The sequence below is a fragment of the Pteropus vampyrus genome, unplaced genomic scaffold, assembly GCF_000151845.1.
Source record: "Pteropus vampyrus isolate Shadow unplaced genomic scaffold, Pvam_2.0 Scaffold19, whole genome shotgun sequence".
NCBI classification, from domain to species: Eukaryota; Metazoa; Chordata; class Mammalia; order Chiroptera; family Pteropodidae; genus Pteropus; species Pteropus vampyrus.
Genome location: NW_011888800.1, coordinates 691219 through 708068, shown reverse-complemented (window position 1 = coordinate 708068; position 16850 = coordinate 691219). Strand labels below are relative to the sequence as shown.

At 43.8% G+C, this 16850-nt stretch overlaps 1 protein-coding gene across 1 annotated transcript in view; it reads left to right on the top strand.

The window, feature by feature from the left end:
* RYR3 (ryanodine receptor 3) overlaps positions 1-16850 on the top strand; it is a 346270-nt gene that overhangs the window by 156480 nt on the left and 172940 nt on the right. Inside the window, exons 28-32 of the mRNA XM_023527702.1 lie at positions 5360-5568; positions 7208-7383; positions 8486-8522; positions 10113-10276; positions 13028-13193. Of these exons, the coding sequence (XP_023383470.1) occupies positions 5360-5568; positions 7208-7383; positions 8486-8522; positions 10113-10276; positions 13028-13193 (752 nt within the window). The remainder of the gene's footprint in view (positions 1-5359; positions 5569-7207; positions 7384-8485; positions 8523-10112; positions 10277-13027; positions 13194-16850) is intronic.

Below are 16850 nucleotides of genomic sequence, written 5' to 3'. Positions count from 1 at the left end.
ACTAATAATGCAAAGCAGTAGGTTAGAAATGGAAAATGGCTGACACAGAATGAAGATCTTATGTAATAATGGGTTTGGCACTGAATGTTAAAGAATCTGAGATATCTACCCCTCAGGTGAAGGGCATTCCCCTCAGGAGATATAACTAGAATATAGCTGTGGAATCAGGAAACTTCAGGAAAAGGTGGAACAGTTTGGAAGGTTTGTGTATGGAACTTATGGAAGACAAAGCTGGAAAGATAGACAAAGTGCAGACGACAGCCTTGAATACCAACACTCAGTCTTTTCATTCAAGATATTTTTATTGTCTAATCTGGGCCAAGCACTCTCGCACTTAAGTCTGTAAGACATGGTGGTGGTGGTGGGGGGGGGGTGGGGTGGTGGCTGTTGTAGAGTTTGAGCAGGGGAACACTATAAAGTAGAGGAATGTTTTAGGATAACTCTGCTTTTAGAGTTCATCTGTATCATATGAAAGAGGTGCCTCATAGACTTTTTGTGTACAGAGACGTGATTTGACCTTCAGAATAACAAAGTCTATTACTAGGATGCTGTTTTATGATAGAATTGTACTGTTATGTTAACACATTATACTGAAGTATCATATCACACTTTAATAACACAGAGACAAGATAATTGGAAGGCTCTTTCAATTCTGCGATGGCTCAGGAAGGGCAGTTGAAAGAGAGTCTGCATGCCATTCTTCAATAACAATAGCCCAGAGGCCTGGAATAACCATATAGCATCTCTCTGTTGCTGTATAAAGTGAAAAGAGGCAGTAATTCTTGCCTTGAGCTGTTGGGAAAAGCATCTGTTGAAAATAAAACATTTTGTGCATTGCGGCCCCCTTAAAACAAAATCCTCTTTGTGCTTGTGTTCTGGTCGTCAACCTTCCAGGCACGATTCAGGCCATTAGCCCAGTGGGAGTTGTGCTGTGGGAAGTTTTTAGTCCTTTAAGAGAAGGAATGGGGGCAAGCATTAATATTCATGGCCATTTTTTTCTCCGGCTTATTTATAAGTTATCTCCATCCTCTTCTGCATCATAGATGATATACTATTATCTGCCTCATTAGAATTTTTCTAATCATTGTTCCCTACGCTGATCCTTGGCCTGAACCATTACAGCTCTCAATATTGTCACCTAAAGGCTTCAAGAAGCTCAGAAGCTTCCGTGATGAAACCTTTGCTATTCTTTTATTCCAGTTAAAAGAAAGGAAGATAAAATCATGTACATCCTGCCAGACTTCAGAATGTGACGGCTGGAAGAGGCTTTAGTGCCAGTCTCCTGTTCTTCCTCTCTACCAGGCACTCCCCTGAGGGACATTCAGCTCCAGTTACAGCTTTGGTATCTGCAGGGGCAGATTCCTGGACTGTCCCTGCCATTGGCCTGCCATTTAACAGCTCCCCCAACTCTGCTGGCTGCTCTTCCGTAGGCAGCAGATGAAACTTACTTGCCAGAAGTATCGCTGCCATCTGCATGCAAACACATTCGTACCAAGGGTTCCCCTGTCATCTTTTCTCCAGATGGGTGCTATGCTTCAGAAGGTGGCTATGGCAGGGGAAACATGCCTCTTGTTTCCTCTGTTTTCTGCAAGGCTGGCGACCATTACAGCGCTGTCCCTGAACTCCACCTTTGTTGCGCTTGGCACGAAAGTGGGTAAATTAATGGGTAAAACACATGCGGTTGGATTGAGACTCGGAAACACCCAGGAATGGTCTGGGCAGTCATCTAACCATCTCTCTCCAAGATCTGTTTTTCTGTTACTGCTAGTGATTTGCTCTCATGTCCTTCTTGAGTTTGAAATGGATTGAAAATAGATCCATGGTTTGGATTTTCTAGAGAACTGGTTTCTCTCCAAGCTCCTGAAGTATAAAAAGATGATCTCCGAACTGTCCCCCTTCCTAATCACAAAATCAGCATGAGGCCTGTGACACAAAGTTTGTCAGAACCTGGGGTCCCCTACAGGATTTAAGTGCATGTGTTCTTGCTATTCCTTTGCTCGATCAAGAACTCTGCACATCTTGGTTCAAGGTAATACTGCTTGCAGATTTTCTCCTCAAACCTATTCAAAGATGTCAGCAGAATTGCATCTGTTAGCTGCATGTAGGGAGGGGGTATTTCTGTTTCCCTTTATTTTTCTGTCTTCTTACTTCTCCAGTCTCATTTGCAGCTAAGGATTAACTGGGTTGTGTGCAAAGTACAAATCCTTGTTTATGAGCATCAGTGCTCACTGTACCGCCATGTGGCCTTACCAAATGGAACTTTTTATCCTGGGCAACTCCAGGAAACCATGTGGCCACTTGTGATAAGTAGCCCTTTTTCCTTAAGTGTCCTGGAGTCTGTGGTCTTAGGTATTGTGGTCGTGAGTCTCCAGCTGCCTATCTAGAGGCATACTGGTCAACTATATGACACTTAAGAAAATCATTTGAAAAATGGAGGGAGAGTGAGAGTAAGTCATTGTGGATAAGAATTAGAAAGCAGGCATCCTGGCCTCAGCCCCCATTGCTTGCTGTGGACTGCTTCTCAAGCTGCCTTATTCACATGCTGGCTCTGCCACTTACTAGGTGACAGACCTTGAGCAAGTTATTCAACTTGCTAAGCCTCGGTTTCTTTAGCCGTAAAATGTACATAATAATGAGATAAATTTGTAGAGCCCTAAGCCCAGTTCCTGATACTTAGAAAGTACTTAATACTAGCTATTGAGCTTTATCATCATTGTTCCTGTTGTCTATCATGCAGAGTTATAAAGTTAAGTGAAGTTTTAATGACTCCAGTAAAGGAGTTTTAGAAATGGAGAGATCATTAGCTGGCGTCTCTTGAAGGCCAAGTGCAAGGAGCTGATGAAATGTATCCAGTTATCGAGTATCCCCCAGGAGCAAAGTGCTGATGCCTTACGAGGGTTTATCTTCGCTCTCTGTCCTTTTGGGGTTTTCTCTTTTTGTCTTAAGATTTGGATTTAGCTTCTCAGCAGCTGCTTTATAGTGCGGTCCCAGCTGTGCTCACTTAGCCCTAGGAGGTCCCCAGCACTCTTTCCCTCCCCTTGCTTTCATATCCATGACTTCTCATGCGCTGTTCAGCTCTCCCCCATACAGAGAGGGCTTCTGCCCTGTAGGGACAGCACTTTACCCTGTAATGAATGCAGCTCCCTGCCCTGGGGCATGACTACTGCTTAAATCAGGGGCATCATCCCCTGTAATGTTCATCCCCTCTCTTGCATGCTGGCTGGCAGCTGGTCTATGAGTCAGAGGGTGTAGAATCTTATTCTAGTTTGCCACTTGCTCTTCCCATGACCTTGGTTTTGTCCTCAATTTTGTCCTCAGTAAAGTGCCGTCCCATCTACTGGTAGCTTAGGAAAGATAAGGAGCCTGAATTCTTTAGGAAAAAGGGTTCCATACCAATATTCCCTTTTGTTTCTTCTGTATGTATCTTAACATTGTCAGTAAGTCTCGGACTAGGAAGTTATTCACGTGACCTGAGTTATTCAAAGTCCTCATCCATGCTTCTCCCATTCAGGCTCTTACATCTGCTGCTCACTCGTTCCACCATTCAAGGTAATAGAGAAGAAAGGAGAAGAGAGATTTTCTTAAGACGTCCTATCTCTGCTCATATCAGGGCTGGAACACTTCATCATCATGGCTCCAAGATAAAGTACTGTAGTGGTAGGTTTATGGTTGACTTAACCAGCCCCAGCCCCTTTAGCAAAAAAGAAAATACTGTCTTGGGATTTTTACAGCACAACATTCCCACTTCTATTTTCCATATCTATAAGCTCCTTGGAATCTGGACAGTTTCCTCTTCTTCACTTCTTCTCATGGCACATAGCAGAGCCCTCTGTCCCAAAGGGGGCTCGGGAAATTTGCCAACAAGCAATCCTTATTCCATACTTGAGTCAGCCTTTCAAAGATTCCTTATTTATAAAAATCTCTGTCTATAGAAAGGAGGTGATTTCATCTATCTGAGTCCCTAGCAGAAAAATGCCAGAAGCACAGTTGCGTGAATGGGTGGTTGTCTGATTGACCTGTCTGTTTCTCTTCCTGAGGGCCCAGCCGCCAGTCTACTCTCAGTGCTTAGTGGCTGTGAGCGGAGGCTGTCTTCATAGAAATCACCCTCATTCTGCGAGAATTGCATTAAAGCTCTCTTATTTAGAAATTACATTAAATAGTATTAAATAGTGTCCTAAATGAGTTTATCATTTCTGAAAGCAACCAACTTAGCCTGTGAGGGGTTTCTTTGTCACTCATGTGACTTATTTACATAGAAACCGTGTGGCTTAGATAACAGTATATAAGCTCTCATGCTAGGAGGAGTGCATTTTGGCCCTAGTCTCTACAGTCCAAAGCTCTTACCGGTAAAGGTAAATTCTCTCAAACTTGGCCTTTAAATTACCCCTTGAATAAACACTTCTGTCCTAGGAGCGACACCAGTTTTCTTTGTGGGGGCTCCAACCTCTGATTTAGCCACTGGCCTTGGAGCTTTTTCTCCCCTTCCGAGCGCTCTCAGCCACCTGCCTCTCACATCCTCCAAAATCCCGGATAATTAGTGCTTTCCCAGCTCTGCTGATTTGTTGGTCCACAATTATGATTTATAAATAGCCGAGAAAGAAGAACACCAAACAGTTTGAACTTCTGCTTTAGTCTGTTCTGCATGGCAGTTTTTTAATATGATCAGAATACAGACGAAGCTTGGAAAGGCAAGATCTATGAGAGGGAAGCGAAGCGACTTTTTTTTACAGCTCCTGCTCAAAAATCTTGCCTTGCTGCTTAGTGGGAACTGTAACCGTAGGCTAGGAGGATGGGAGTTTGTAAAATGCTTCTTGTTAAAAAGCAAAGCCATAGTGTTACCATTTAAAACTTCATAGAATCGAACTCTCAAAATGGGAAGGAGCATTCGAGCTTTTATTTCACTGGGGAAGATGCTGATACCTAGAAAATGTAGGCAGTTTGCGCTGTCATTCTTCAGGCTTCTTGTGTTTTTCTGTTTTGGGCGGTATTTAAAATTTTCCTAAGGGCCCAATAGCTGTTTTAACTAAGGCACAGATAAGGAATTTCACTTTTTCTCGTACCAGTTTTACTTTTCTAGCTGATGATTGTTTACATCTTAAGAATAATCTTGGCTGGATGATTGTTTTTAACTCAAATCATTTTGAACCAAACTACTTTTCTTTCTCATACGTGAAGAGCAGCCACAGCCTCCATGTGGCTCCTGTTGTTGAATTTATGTGCCAGGAAGAAAGACAAAGGATGGTGTCCCATCTTTCTGATGGTGACTCAAAGCTGTTAAGGAAGCAAATGTTTGGCTTCCTTGCAGCTTCCTGGGATGGTACTGCGGGCTGAAGCAGGGACCTCTTTCACCACTCTGCAGGCTTTGTGCCCATCTGCTCTCTGGGCCTGTCTCAGATCGGCCGCATGAATCTCGGGATGGATGCCAGTACCTTCAAGTTTTATACCATGTGCGGCCTCCAAGAGGGCTTTGAGCCTTTTGCTGTCAACATGAACCGAGATGTTGCAATGTGGTTCAGCAAGCGCCTCCCAACGTTTGTCAATGTGCCAAAGGATCATCCACATATAGAGGTAACATTACACGTCGTGGGTGGCCCTGGCAGGGCAGGTGGGCCAAGGCACTAAGCTCCCACTAATGCTCCTGTCATCAGGCAGCTGCTTACCTAAGTTCATGCCCTGGCTGCTTACCAGCCACCTCCTCTCTGGCTGTTTGAGCTGTAGTTGCAGACACCTTAATTGGAGCAGCTTAGTGGCATCTTACAAATAGCAACCACCTTACAGATATAGCCTTGCAGATCAGTCCCCAAGCGTTTGGGCTGCTGTGTTTTCTCCAGACATTCCTATACTGGTATCGTCATAGCAATGCAGTGTTCAGAGACCTTAAATGTTTCCCAAATAAAGTTCAGTACCTATCCTTAAGATGACAGGTCCCAAACATGATTCCTCTGTGCTTATAAATTGATGTCGTTTAGGCCCTGTGTAATTTCTACAGAACCATTTCCAACATTTTAAGCTGAGGTGTAAGTAGTTGATGATAATGCTCCCATCTTGCAGGAGGAGCTGAGTGAAGCCACAGATTGCAAGGAGCCTGATTTGGGTTCCTCTTCTTCATCTGCTTGCCTCTGTTTTGCCTGTGCCCACTATGGTTTTTTCATGGTGTGTGTTAGGGGAGGAGCGGGGAGGGCTCATGGAGAGTCAGACAAATCAGCTCCATTGAAGCATTAGATTTAGTGGCTTGCTTCCACCTGACTATAAGTTCCCTTAACTCACCTTCCAATCTAAATTCAGTAAGCATTAACTCTTAATCTCCCTCTTTTCCCCACAGTCTTACCCAGTAGAAACTTTTATTGCCCTGACTCCTGCCTGATCATGATTTTAGAAAGCTGGCTCATAAACGTCTAGAGGTCATGAACTTCTTTGACAAACCGATAGAATCTAGAGCCCTGCCCTTAGAAAAATTACAAACCACAGAAAAAATATTTAAGCATACTCAGACCCCCAGGATGAAAATTAGTCTCTAGAACGAAAGAAGTGTTTAGATCACAAGAACATTATTATGAGTCTCAGTTGACTTCCTTTTTTCCCCTAGCCCCACAGACACATTTTAAAAATCCATTTTGATCTCTCTTCCTCCACCTCCTTTCCCTGTAACACTTGTGCGCTGCCACTGGGAATTTCCCTAGTATTTAAAAGGGCCTCAGGGGGCCTCAGTGCTCAGGCTGCGGCTGTGGCAGAGGTGGAAAATGCACTGATTGGAGGCAGAACCCTCCAAGGGAACTGGGATTTCTCTTTTGAGATTTGGGCTATCTGGCACTCTTTCCCTTAGATGTTCTCATGCCCACTGACAAGGGAAATCTTTGGAAAGATTTTCTCTTTTAGCCACTTGCCCCCTGACCTAAAAGATCAGCCTCAGTGGACACCATGCTCCATCATCCAGATACTGTCTTGCACCTACCTGTTTTCTACCCTTGACCTTGCAGAAAACCCCAGGGGTGTGTTTTTAAATCTATAATTTCTCTAGGTAGAGGCAGATCTGTTATTTTCTTTAAGGCAGAGTCCGAGTGATCACGAAAGTAATGGTTTGGTCCTCACTGGTGACAACTTTTATAGTTTGCAGAAAGCCTTGACATATGTAATGTCAATGAGGGAAGGAGGGTCAGGGTCAAGGTCAGGCCTTAAGGTATAAGGTAAGGACCTGTGGTGTTTCCAGGTCGTGAGGATCGATGGCACCATGGACAGCCCTCCATGCCTCAAAGTGACCCACAAGACGTTTGGCACACAGAATAGCAATGCCAGCATGATCTACTGCCGCCTGAGCATGCCCGTCGAATGCCACTCCTCCTTCAGTCACAGCCCCTGTCTGGACAGTGAAGCTTTCCAGAAAAGGTGAGGGCAAGGTCTCCAGCTCCCAGAAGTGCTCATTGTGTCTGCTATAATTTTCCATCTGTTTCTTACTCTACCTCAGCGCAACTAGAACTTTGTGGGTAAGGTTCTCTGTGCTTTCAGTCTAGCAAAGAAAGGAGGGTGAGTGTGTACACCCACATGTGCATGCACATGCATGTATGTTTGTGCAATGCATAATTGGGGGACCAATCAGGCTAAGTAGGGTCACATCTAATGGAAAAGTTTCTACTCTTCTTGAGTTCTCTGAGTTCCTAGCCTCCTTGCAATCTACAATTACTGATTTTGGAGTGAAAGGAGAGGGTGCAATTGTTGTTGCTTTTGTCTGAAATTAGAAGTTTCTGGAGGCAAATGCTGCCTTTCTTTGCATAACTATGGTCAGTGTTCAACTCAGCAGCCATGTAACTCATGAGTAATAGGACTTCCTCTCTGATAAGGAATATATACTTTCCAGTCTTTCTTTCCTTTAATGTCTATTTTTAATCCTTGATGTAAGTCTGCTTGTCTAGAGCAGTCTTGTCCAGGTGTTCTCTAGAGCAGGGGTCCCCAACCCCCAGGCTGCAGATTGTTACCACGGTTAGGAACCCAGCCTCACAGCAGGAGGTGAGCAAGCCAAGCTTCTCCTGTATTTGCAGCCGCTCCCCAGCACTAGCATCACCACCTCAGCTCCACCTCAGATCATCAGGCCTAGATTCTCATAGGAGCACCGGTCTCTGGTGCCAAAAAGGTTGGAGACCGCTGCTCGAGTGTTTCACTATCTACCAAGTTTTAAACAAGCACAGCTGCTTGAGAGAACAGGAGAATGTATTCAGAGGTATCCCTGCTTACATTATTACAGTCTTTTCAACACCCTCCCCACCAGCTTTAATTTACCGCCTGGGCCGAGGGCCAAGAGTTGGAAGTCATAGCTCTGGATGGTAGTAGCAGCTTACAGATGAACAAGTCCCAAGACCAGTTTGAATCACTCATGCATTGGAAATAGTTTCCTAAACTTGCCTTCATCATTAAAGGTAGATCAATTGCCTGTCAGAATTGTGGAATTCTCTGTACAGCTGAACAACTAAAACATGGATTATCTTCCCCCCAGGAAACAGATGCAAGAAATACTCTCTCAAACAACCACAGTAAGTAAATGTGCTCAATTCTGATTTTAATTATTTGAGTCTTTGCTGTGCCTGGTAATATGCCCCTTACAGCAAAGATCTGTCTTGAGATCCATTTTAATTGCCAACTACTATGTCTTTTAAAATCTATCTTGATGCTTCCAAAACATGTCTATGGCATTTCTCAAATGAGGGAAGAGAAGACAATTCTGTGCAAAACAGAAGCTCTACATAGAGCATCTAACTGGGCATTGTTGTGTACTTGCTGCCCATTTGCCACCAGGGACCCCGCACTGCCTTTCTGATTAAAATGAACATCCGTTGGGGAGGGGAGGGTCTTAATGAAATCCTTTTGTTTGCTTTTTTATGTAAACTTCCATAAGTCAACTTTCCCATCTCTTTGAGCAGTGCCAGGAATAATGTTGAAAGTAATCAAATGAGGAGAAGGAGCCAGGGAACCAACCCAGAAGAAGGAGGTTGTTTTGGTCCCTTCTCTATAGCTAGACAGTGTCAGAAAGCAACACTTCCTAATTTTTCTTTCTCTCTCTCATTCTTCTGTTAGCATCTGACAAAAAAACAAACAAACAAACAAACAAACAAAAACAACATTTCTTTGGAAAAAATGTATATCACCCCTTTTATAACGTTATCCTGCAGTCCCAAGTTTATAGGCTAACTGCTGTCAGGAATAAGATTCTTGCTGGTCACACTTAAAATATGCAGGGTGCTGTGCTAGGCCCGTTGCATCACATCTTCACTTAATTCCCACAGCAACCCTGTGAGATGGACGATCTTATGCACTCTGAGGCACAGAGAAGATAAATGGCTTCTCAAAGGTCACACAATTGATAGATACTGGTATCAAGGTTCAAGCCCCATTTTATCTGGCTGACCCTTTTATCTTTTAATCAAAAAAATATGACAGACCACAAATAAATGTAACTTCATTAAGAACAAACGTGCTCAGTTTCTTGAAGAAAATAATGAAGCAATCACTTAATGCTTTAGTTATTATTATAACATAAGGATATGTTTCATAAATAGTTATGATGCCCACCAAGAAGTGCCATAATTTTCAACACCGTGTCGTTGAGCCCAAAGACCACATAAAGCAAGTGTGGTCACAATATGGGCTTGCTTTCGCAGCATGTTTTTCAAGACTTTCAAAAAATATATATTCTGGACTTCCCTGTATAAGTGGGAAGTGCAGAGGGAGTTCTCTGAGCCTCGACTACTCTCTTCCGAGGGCAAAGTTCTTTCTCCCCAGCAGCTCGGGTCTGCCCTGCTACCCAGGAGAGGGTTAGGGTTCTGTGCAGGCATTCTAAGCAGTTACCATTTATTTCATCAGCAGCATCTTCTGAGCAAAGGGTGGTGTATTAAGTGTTTGATGCTCTAGATACTAAAGCACAACAGAAAAAGGAAAAATAAGGAAGCCAAAGTCTCTAGTCAGCTCTTCCTCCAAGTCTAGAGTAGAGTACAGTGGGATGCACCTCTCAAACAGTGCGTACTTTTAAAGAAAAAAGGGGCCAAGTGAGCTGCAGCATTATTTCTGCCTCCTGAGCTTGCTCCCCCAAACTGGGGGCCACTCACTCTTCTGTGGTCTCTCTCCAGCAATGCTACTACGCAATCCGCATCTTTGCTGGACAGGACCCCTCCTGTGTCTGGGTCGGATGGGTGACTCCCGACTATCACTTATACAGTGAAAAGTTTGACCTGAATAAAAACTGTATGGTGACTGTTACTCTGGGGGATGAAAGAGGCCGGGTCCATGAAAGGTAAGGAGTCTTCTCACTCCCCTCGCCCTGCCCCACAGTCTTTCTCTCTCTAATCCCCACACCCCCAAAGAAGGAAACATCCAGGGTCTATTTAAAAAAGGGAAATGAAGCACAGGCTTAAAATCCTGAAGTAAATGGGGCGGCGGGGGGGGCAGGTTTACTATGACAGGAGAAGTGTTATTAGTGAAAATAGTGGGTAATTTCATCACATGTATAAAACATGACACAGGGATGGGAGATACAAATGGACAATTAGGAGGTCTGGACAATTCCATCTCAGATTCTTCTCCATGATATCCGGGCAAGTCCCAGTTTCTACGACATCAGAAGAAGAAAGAAAAGAATCCCTGGGTGCTTAAGACAAGTCACTTCAGAAGAAATAAAAAGATGTACCACATCAGACAGCAGCTGATCAAGTCAGAACTCCTCACCCCAAGAGTTTGTCATGGCTGAAAGCACAAAGAACATAAAAGACATTACAAAATTATGAATAATCACCACTAAATAGAAATTAAGGATCTTTTGAGAAAACACATTTTAGGCATACACATACCCTCGCACCAGTCCATCCGTGCTGCCACCAGATAATCCTTGGCCAGCTATGCCCCAGAGGTGACCTAAGAGATATGCCCTGTGTCCACCTGAGATTTAAATAGTCTTTCCCTATGCACATATGTGTAGAAATGCAATAAGTTGTTTCTCAAGCTGACCTTTCTCCCTACAAGTTCAGGAAGGTTTTTTGCCATTAGTGTTCTTTACATGCTACTGGTTCATCAAAGACCAGTGTCCAAGGGTCAGGTGCAATTGCTATGTCGGGGACGATTGTGGGCAGAAATTTAAGAGCACAGGCTCTGGAAGCAAACTGCCTAGATTTTACACTTTGCCACTTTGGACCAGTCACTTAACCTCCCTGGGCTCAATTTCCTCATCTATAAAATGAAAATAATAGTTCCAATTTCATAGTGTTGTGAGGGTTGAATAAGATAATACACAATACCTAGAACAGCGCCTCAAGCCATGAACTCTATAATAAACATTAACCGCTATTATTACCATTACTGGATATCTGTCATGTTATGAGACCCAGAGTAGATGCTGTAAACATCTGGTTTAAGTTGGAAAGCAAAGTATGCAAAAGTAGTTGACCAGTCCATGCTTTCTTTGTTAACCAGAAAAGCAAAAGGCAGATGTGCTCATCCAAACTGAGTTGATTGCTCCCATTTGCTGGCTGTGCCACACCAGACTCATTAGTTGATTTATCTGAGCCTCAGTGACAGCATTTATTATGAAAATTAACTGACACATTAGCACTTAGAATAAGACCTAGTAATTTAGTAGGTGCTCCGTAATTCTTTGTTTTGTGTAACAAGAAATAAATACAGGATCAATTTTCAGATGCTTTCAGGCATTTCAAGTTTGAGTTCTTTAAAATATGACCAGAGCGTGGCACTTCATGCTCTCACAGCTTTAATGCATTATTAATTGAATTCTGTAGTAGTCAGCAATGAACTTAGTACTCCGATCACTAAAAAGCAATAGTAACATGGCTGGAGTTTAACCTTTATTGAAATCTAGCAATAGCTATAACTCTTTGGAAGGAGCAACTCACACCAGCCCTGCCTGAGGGCATTCACACTGAGAAATCAGCCCAATGGATGCCCCCAAAGGAAAGCGGAAGACAGGAGGTGAATATGCTTACAAAGGGGATTTCCATTCACAGGGAAAAGTGATAGACCTGTAGAGCTGGGAGGAACCTTGGAGAATTCTAATCAATCTTGGCTTTCCAAGATCAAATTAGATTGACCTTAGGATGCTTAAAGGGGCTGCTCTAGCATCAGATATAGAGTTGCTCTCTTGTTTAACCTGAGAAAGATCACTTCGTGTTGCTTTAAGCAACTGGCTTTCTTTATATCATATACCCTAGGACTGGGCTCAGGAGGAGACCATATCAGCTGCCCCCTGCCCACAGCCGTTATGAGGGACTCAGGAATCACCTTTGCCACTGTGCCACTTCTCTAAAGCCCACCCAGGTTTTGAGATCTTACAATTAAGGAATCAGGCTTTGGAGACTTAAAAAGCTTCTTGGGTATTAAAGTTACCTTTTAAATCTAACGGCACCTCCAATAGAGTTTACATTCTGAGTGTTGGTAGGTAGCCAACTGAGAAAGGCACCCAAGCTAGTAGTTAAGAGTACAGGGGGCAGAACTGCAGGGAGCTGGGAATGGGGGAAGTTACTATAGGTCAGCGGGGTGAGAGGGCATCAGGGACCAACTTGACTTCCTTTGCAAGTCTTCCCAGACCCAGGCCTGCCATTCTAAGAAATATGGCTTTAAGCTTCTAGATACCCTGACACTGGGGCTAGGCTAGGACTCTGAATACAGATTTTTGTTCCTGCCTCTCATACCAAATGCCTGAGTCTGCCTATGGTGGCCCCCTCTCTCTGCCTCCATTTCCCATCTCTAAGGTGGGAATACTACCATACCCATTATCTGTTTCAGGTGGGTGAACTGACATTGAGCCGGGAAACAGTCACCTGAACATTTCGCTCTTTGGACCGAAGTAGCTTGATAGATTACCACATCCCTCAACTGAGTAGTTCATGCCTGAGGAAACTGGGTTGAAGGCGAATGAATTCATTTAAGAAAAAAAGTTATTGCAGGCAGACTGGAAAGCCTGGGGCATTTCATTCCTGAGTCTTGATTGTAAACTGCCACAGTCCCAATTCTGTGCCTTCATCTCTTTGGCTCCTAGTGTAAAGCGCAGCAACTGCTACATGGTCTGGGGTGGGGACATTGTGGCCACTTCCCAACGATCGAGTCGCAGCAACGTGGACCTGGAGATCGGCTGCCTCTTGGATCTGGCAATGGGCATGTTGTCCTTCTCAGCCAATGGGAGAGAACTCGGCACCTGCTACCAGGTAGGGATGGTTTCTGGGGCTGATATAGCGACATCCCTGGCCTACGCGCTTAGGGCTCTGCCCTTCATTCTTCAAATTCAGCATTCCCACCACAGCATGTGGGTGATGAGCCCACTTAGTCCACAAGCCATCTTGGAAAACAAAGAGCAAAGTAACTTCATTTTGTACAGAAAAGGAAAAAAATGGGGGGTAAAAGGTAATCATATTTATTGGTTGATCAGATATGCTGGTCATCTTTCTAGAACATAGCCAGTTTTTCCTTGGTGATGAGCTCTAGAAAGTTACTCATTCCATAAATATTTCTTATGCAACTTTTGTTATCTGCGCTATACACAATACAAGGTTTAAAAGGTGGGAGATACTCCCTGTTTTAAGAAACATCTGTGCTCAAAATATAGACCCCTAACAACTGATCAATTTGCTAGGGAGTATTCCCTTTGCAAAGGGTGATTCTCATTCCCTACGGATTCCTTACAGGGTCCTTTAAAACTACATTTATAGAAATAACGTTTCCCTATTTCATTGACTGTGAAGTCTGATAGAACTGCTTGGGAAAATCAGTTGTACACACGCAGGTTTACTTGTCATTAAGCACAAGAAGCCTGATTTCCTTTAAGCCAGGTAAGCTTGGGAAATGCCACATATTATATCTTCTTTTTGAAGTTTTGCAATGAATGTGAACTTTAAGAAAAACTTTAGAAAGAAACCTGTCTAACCTGGCACTTCTCATGTTATTTAACCAAGAAAAGCATTTTCTTTTTTTTTTTTTTACTTTAGCAGTTAGTAGTATTCTATAAGCCTAGAGTTCTACTGAGCACACCTGGGAAAGGCTAAGAGAAGGAGTTAAATTTTAGTATAAAACCTTCTCAATCCCCCAAGGGTAGAATGGAGAGTCTTTATCTGTGGACAGAGAGTGTCATTCAAGTTCAGGGAGGGAAGAGCTCTCTTTCATCAAAAATGTTCAGGAAAGTGTTCATTATGGCGAAATCTTGATTTTGAAGCCAAAAAAAAAAAAATTTCCACATGGAGAGAGGGAAGAGTATTAGGGTGAAAGAATGGTACAGGAAGCATTATAGAGATACAGAAGCATAAAGTACGTTTAAGGGACCAATGGTCAGACCAGTATGGGGCTTGTATGATTAGTGGTGAGAAATTTATTTAGAAAGGTATGGAGGTATTGATACCAAATGAAAAGCTCCGGAAGGTTGCTGACCCAGGACAATGACACAGTGTTTAAGGAAGCTTAGCTAACTAACTATAGCAAATAAAAAGCATCCTGCAGCTAAATAAATGGGTAAAAACCCTAGATTCCAAAATCAGCCCCAGGTTACAGCCTCCAGGCTAAAAAACCTCTTGGCAGCCATTTGGCCCCTGGTTGGAGAAATGGCATCAGGAAGAGAGAGTTAGGGTAGCTGTCCCAGATCTAAAATGCTCAGGGACAGAGAAGAGGCAGACCAATCCCTTTCTGGGATCCAGGGCCAGCCTGCTGGCATACAGGCAGCTGCCTCTTCTCCAGTGCCTCCTGCAGCAAGTAAGACTCTATGCACCTCCTTCTCCTCCTGGAAAAAAGTAGAATCATCAGCACCAGGCAGCAGGCTTGGTCCCGCAGCCGAGGCCCCATGGGCTGTTCCCAGAAAGAAGCATTTGTGAAACCAGGCTTTGAGGCAGAAAGTAAGGTATTACTTTTCTAGTACTTTCTCAAGATTCTACCTTCCTCCCAACCCCCTGAAAAGATCTTATATACATTACTGCTGTCCTTCAAAATCCATTCGCTTTTTCCCATTAACTTTTGAAATGAGTTTGACTGAAGGGTCCTCCCTGAGCTGCAGAGAGCTCTAAAGCATCTAATAACTTTTAAGGCAAGTCGAGCTTTGGAGGTCCCTAAGTAAATAAATAACCCATGGCATTCACCGCAGCCAGCGACTAACCTGCCTCAGGGAAAAGCCCATGATGTTGAGGAGATGTTACAAACAAAGAGTGTGGCTGTTTTATTCCATCTTTCACAGTAGTTCCTGGGTGACAGTGGTCTAGTCACTTGTCTTCTCTGAGCTGTGTGTTGCACCTACCCCCAGGATGCTATGCATATAAATCCTGATTTCTCCGCTCAGTGGTCCCAGTCCTGCCTCCCGCCATGAGGAATGTTGCTATGAGTCGGAAGAGAGCCAGGCCACTGAGCAGGGGCCTCAGGAGGCTCACACCCAGCCAGTCCCCTTCTCATTCCAGGCAAGACACTAACGTGTCCAGCTGCGCATCTGGTCCCCCGGCAGTGAGATAATTGTTATTCTGTAGCTATAGCCATTTTCATTTTTCAATTATCTCTAGCGGAGGAGGGCAGCAATATTGATATACTGGTTTGCTATTCAGAAAGGACCAGTAACCAAAATAATGAGAGAAGGATTCTCCCAAACAATATTTTTAAAGCTCCCCATTAAATACTGCTATGCAATTTGAAAACCTTTTCCTGTCCCACTTAATGCAATCATGGGAGAAATGAGAAATAAAATGTATGTTTAAGAGACATACTCCTCAGTTATTGACACCCCTGCCACACTGCTCTGAGAAGTGAGCCAGCTGTAAGATGCAGATTTATGAACAGGGTTATCTTTCAATTCAGGCCAGTTCCTATGCCCTGATCTTCTCCGATGATTAGAAATAGAATGTTTATTATTGCAAGGACAAAATAGATCAGCCAGTGTTAAAAATACCTTAAACACAAAGGGGGAAACAAACGTCTGTTGTACTTCACACCAGCCCCAAATCTGGGCTCACTGCTCATTCCTTTAAAATCTAAGTTCCCCATCAGGGTGTAAGCTCCCTGAAGGCAGAGGCTGCCTCTTATGTGTACTGCTGTGTCCTCTGCGGGTGAAGTAGTACCTGGCACCTAGCAAGTGTTCGCTAGGTATTTGTTGTCAAACTGCCCGACTCATCTGGGAAGCCTTTCTATTTTTTAATTGCTGCCTAAAAAATTACCACAAAATTAGCAGCCTTAAACAGCATACATTTATTATTTCACAGTTTTGAAGGTCTGACCGGGTTCTCTGCTCAGGTTCTCACAAGGCCAAAATCAAGGTGTCGGCTGGACTGAGCTGGCGCTATCTGGAGGCTCTGGGAGGAATCCACTCCAAGTTCATTCCAGTTGTTGTCAGGGTCCTGTTGTGGTTGTAGGCTGAGGTTCCGAAGTCCTTGTTGTCTTGCTGGCCGTCAGTCAGGGCTACTCTCTGCTCCCAGAGGTGCCCACATTCCTCTCATGTGGCCCTTTCTGTTGTCAAAGCCCCAAAAGCATGTCCGACTCATCTCATGCTTCTGATATCTCTGACCTTCTTTTCTAGCCCCAGCAGGAAAGAACACCTGCTTTTTAAGGGCTCATGTGACTACATTAGGCCCACAAGGATAATCTCTCTTTCTCAAGGTCAACTGGATAGTGGTCTTCCGTCTGCAGAATCCCTTCTGCATTATAACATTCACGATCACAAAAGTAACCCCTGGGGTCCTGAGGGCCATTTGGAATTCTGCTTATTACTCTTCCAACTACTATTTTTATCCTTGTGTACGCCCATCATGAGCCCACACTTGTGTTATCTTATTCGAGCGACTGAAGACAGTTTTCCATTGTCCACCGTGGTGGGAGTGTTCTCTGCAGGGCAGAAATAAACGTAA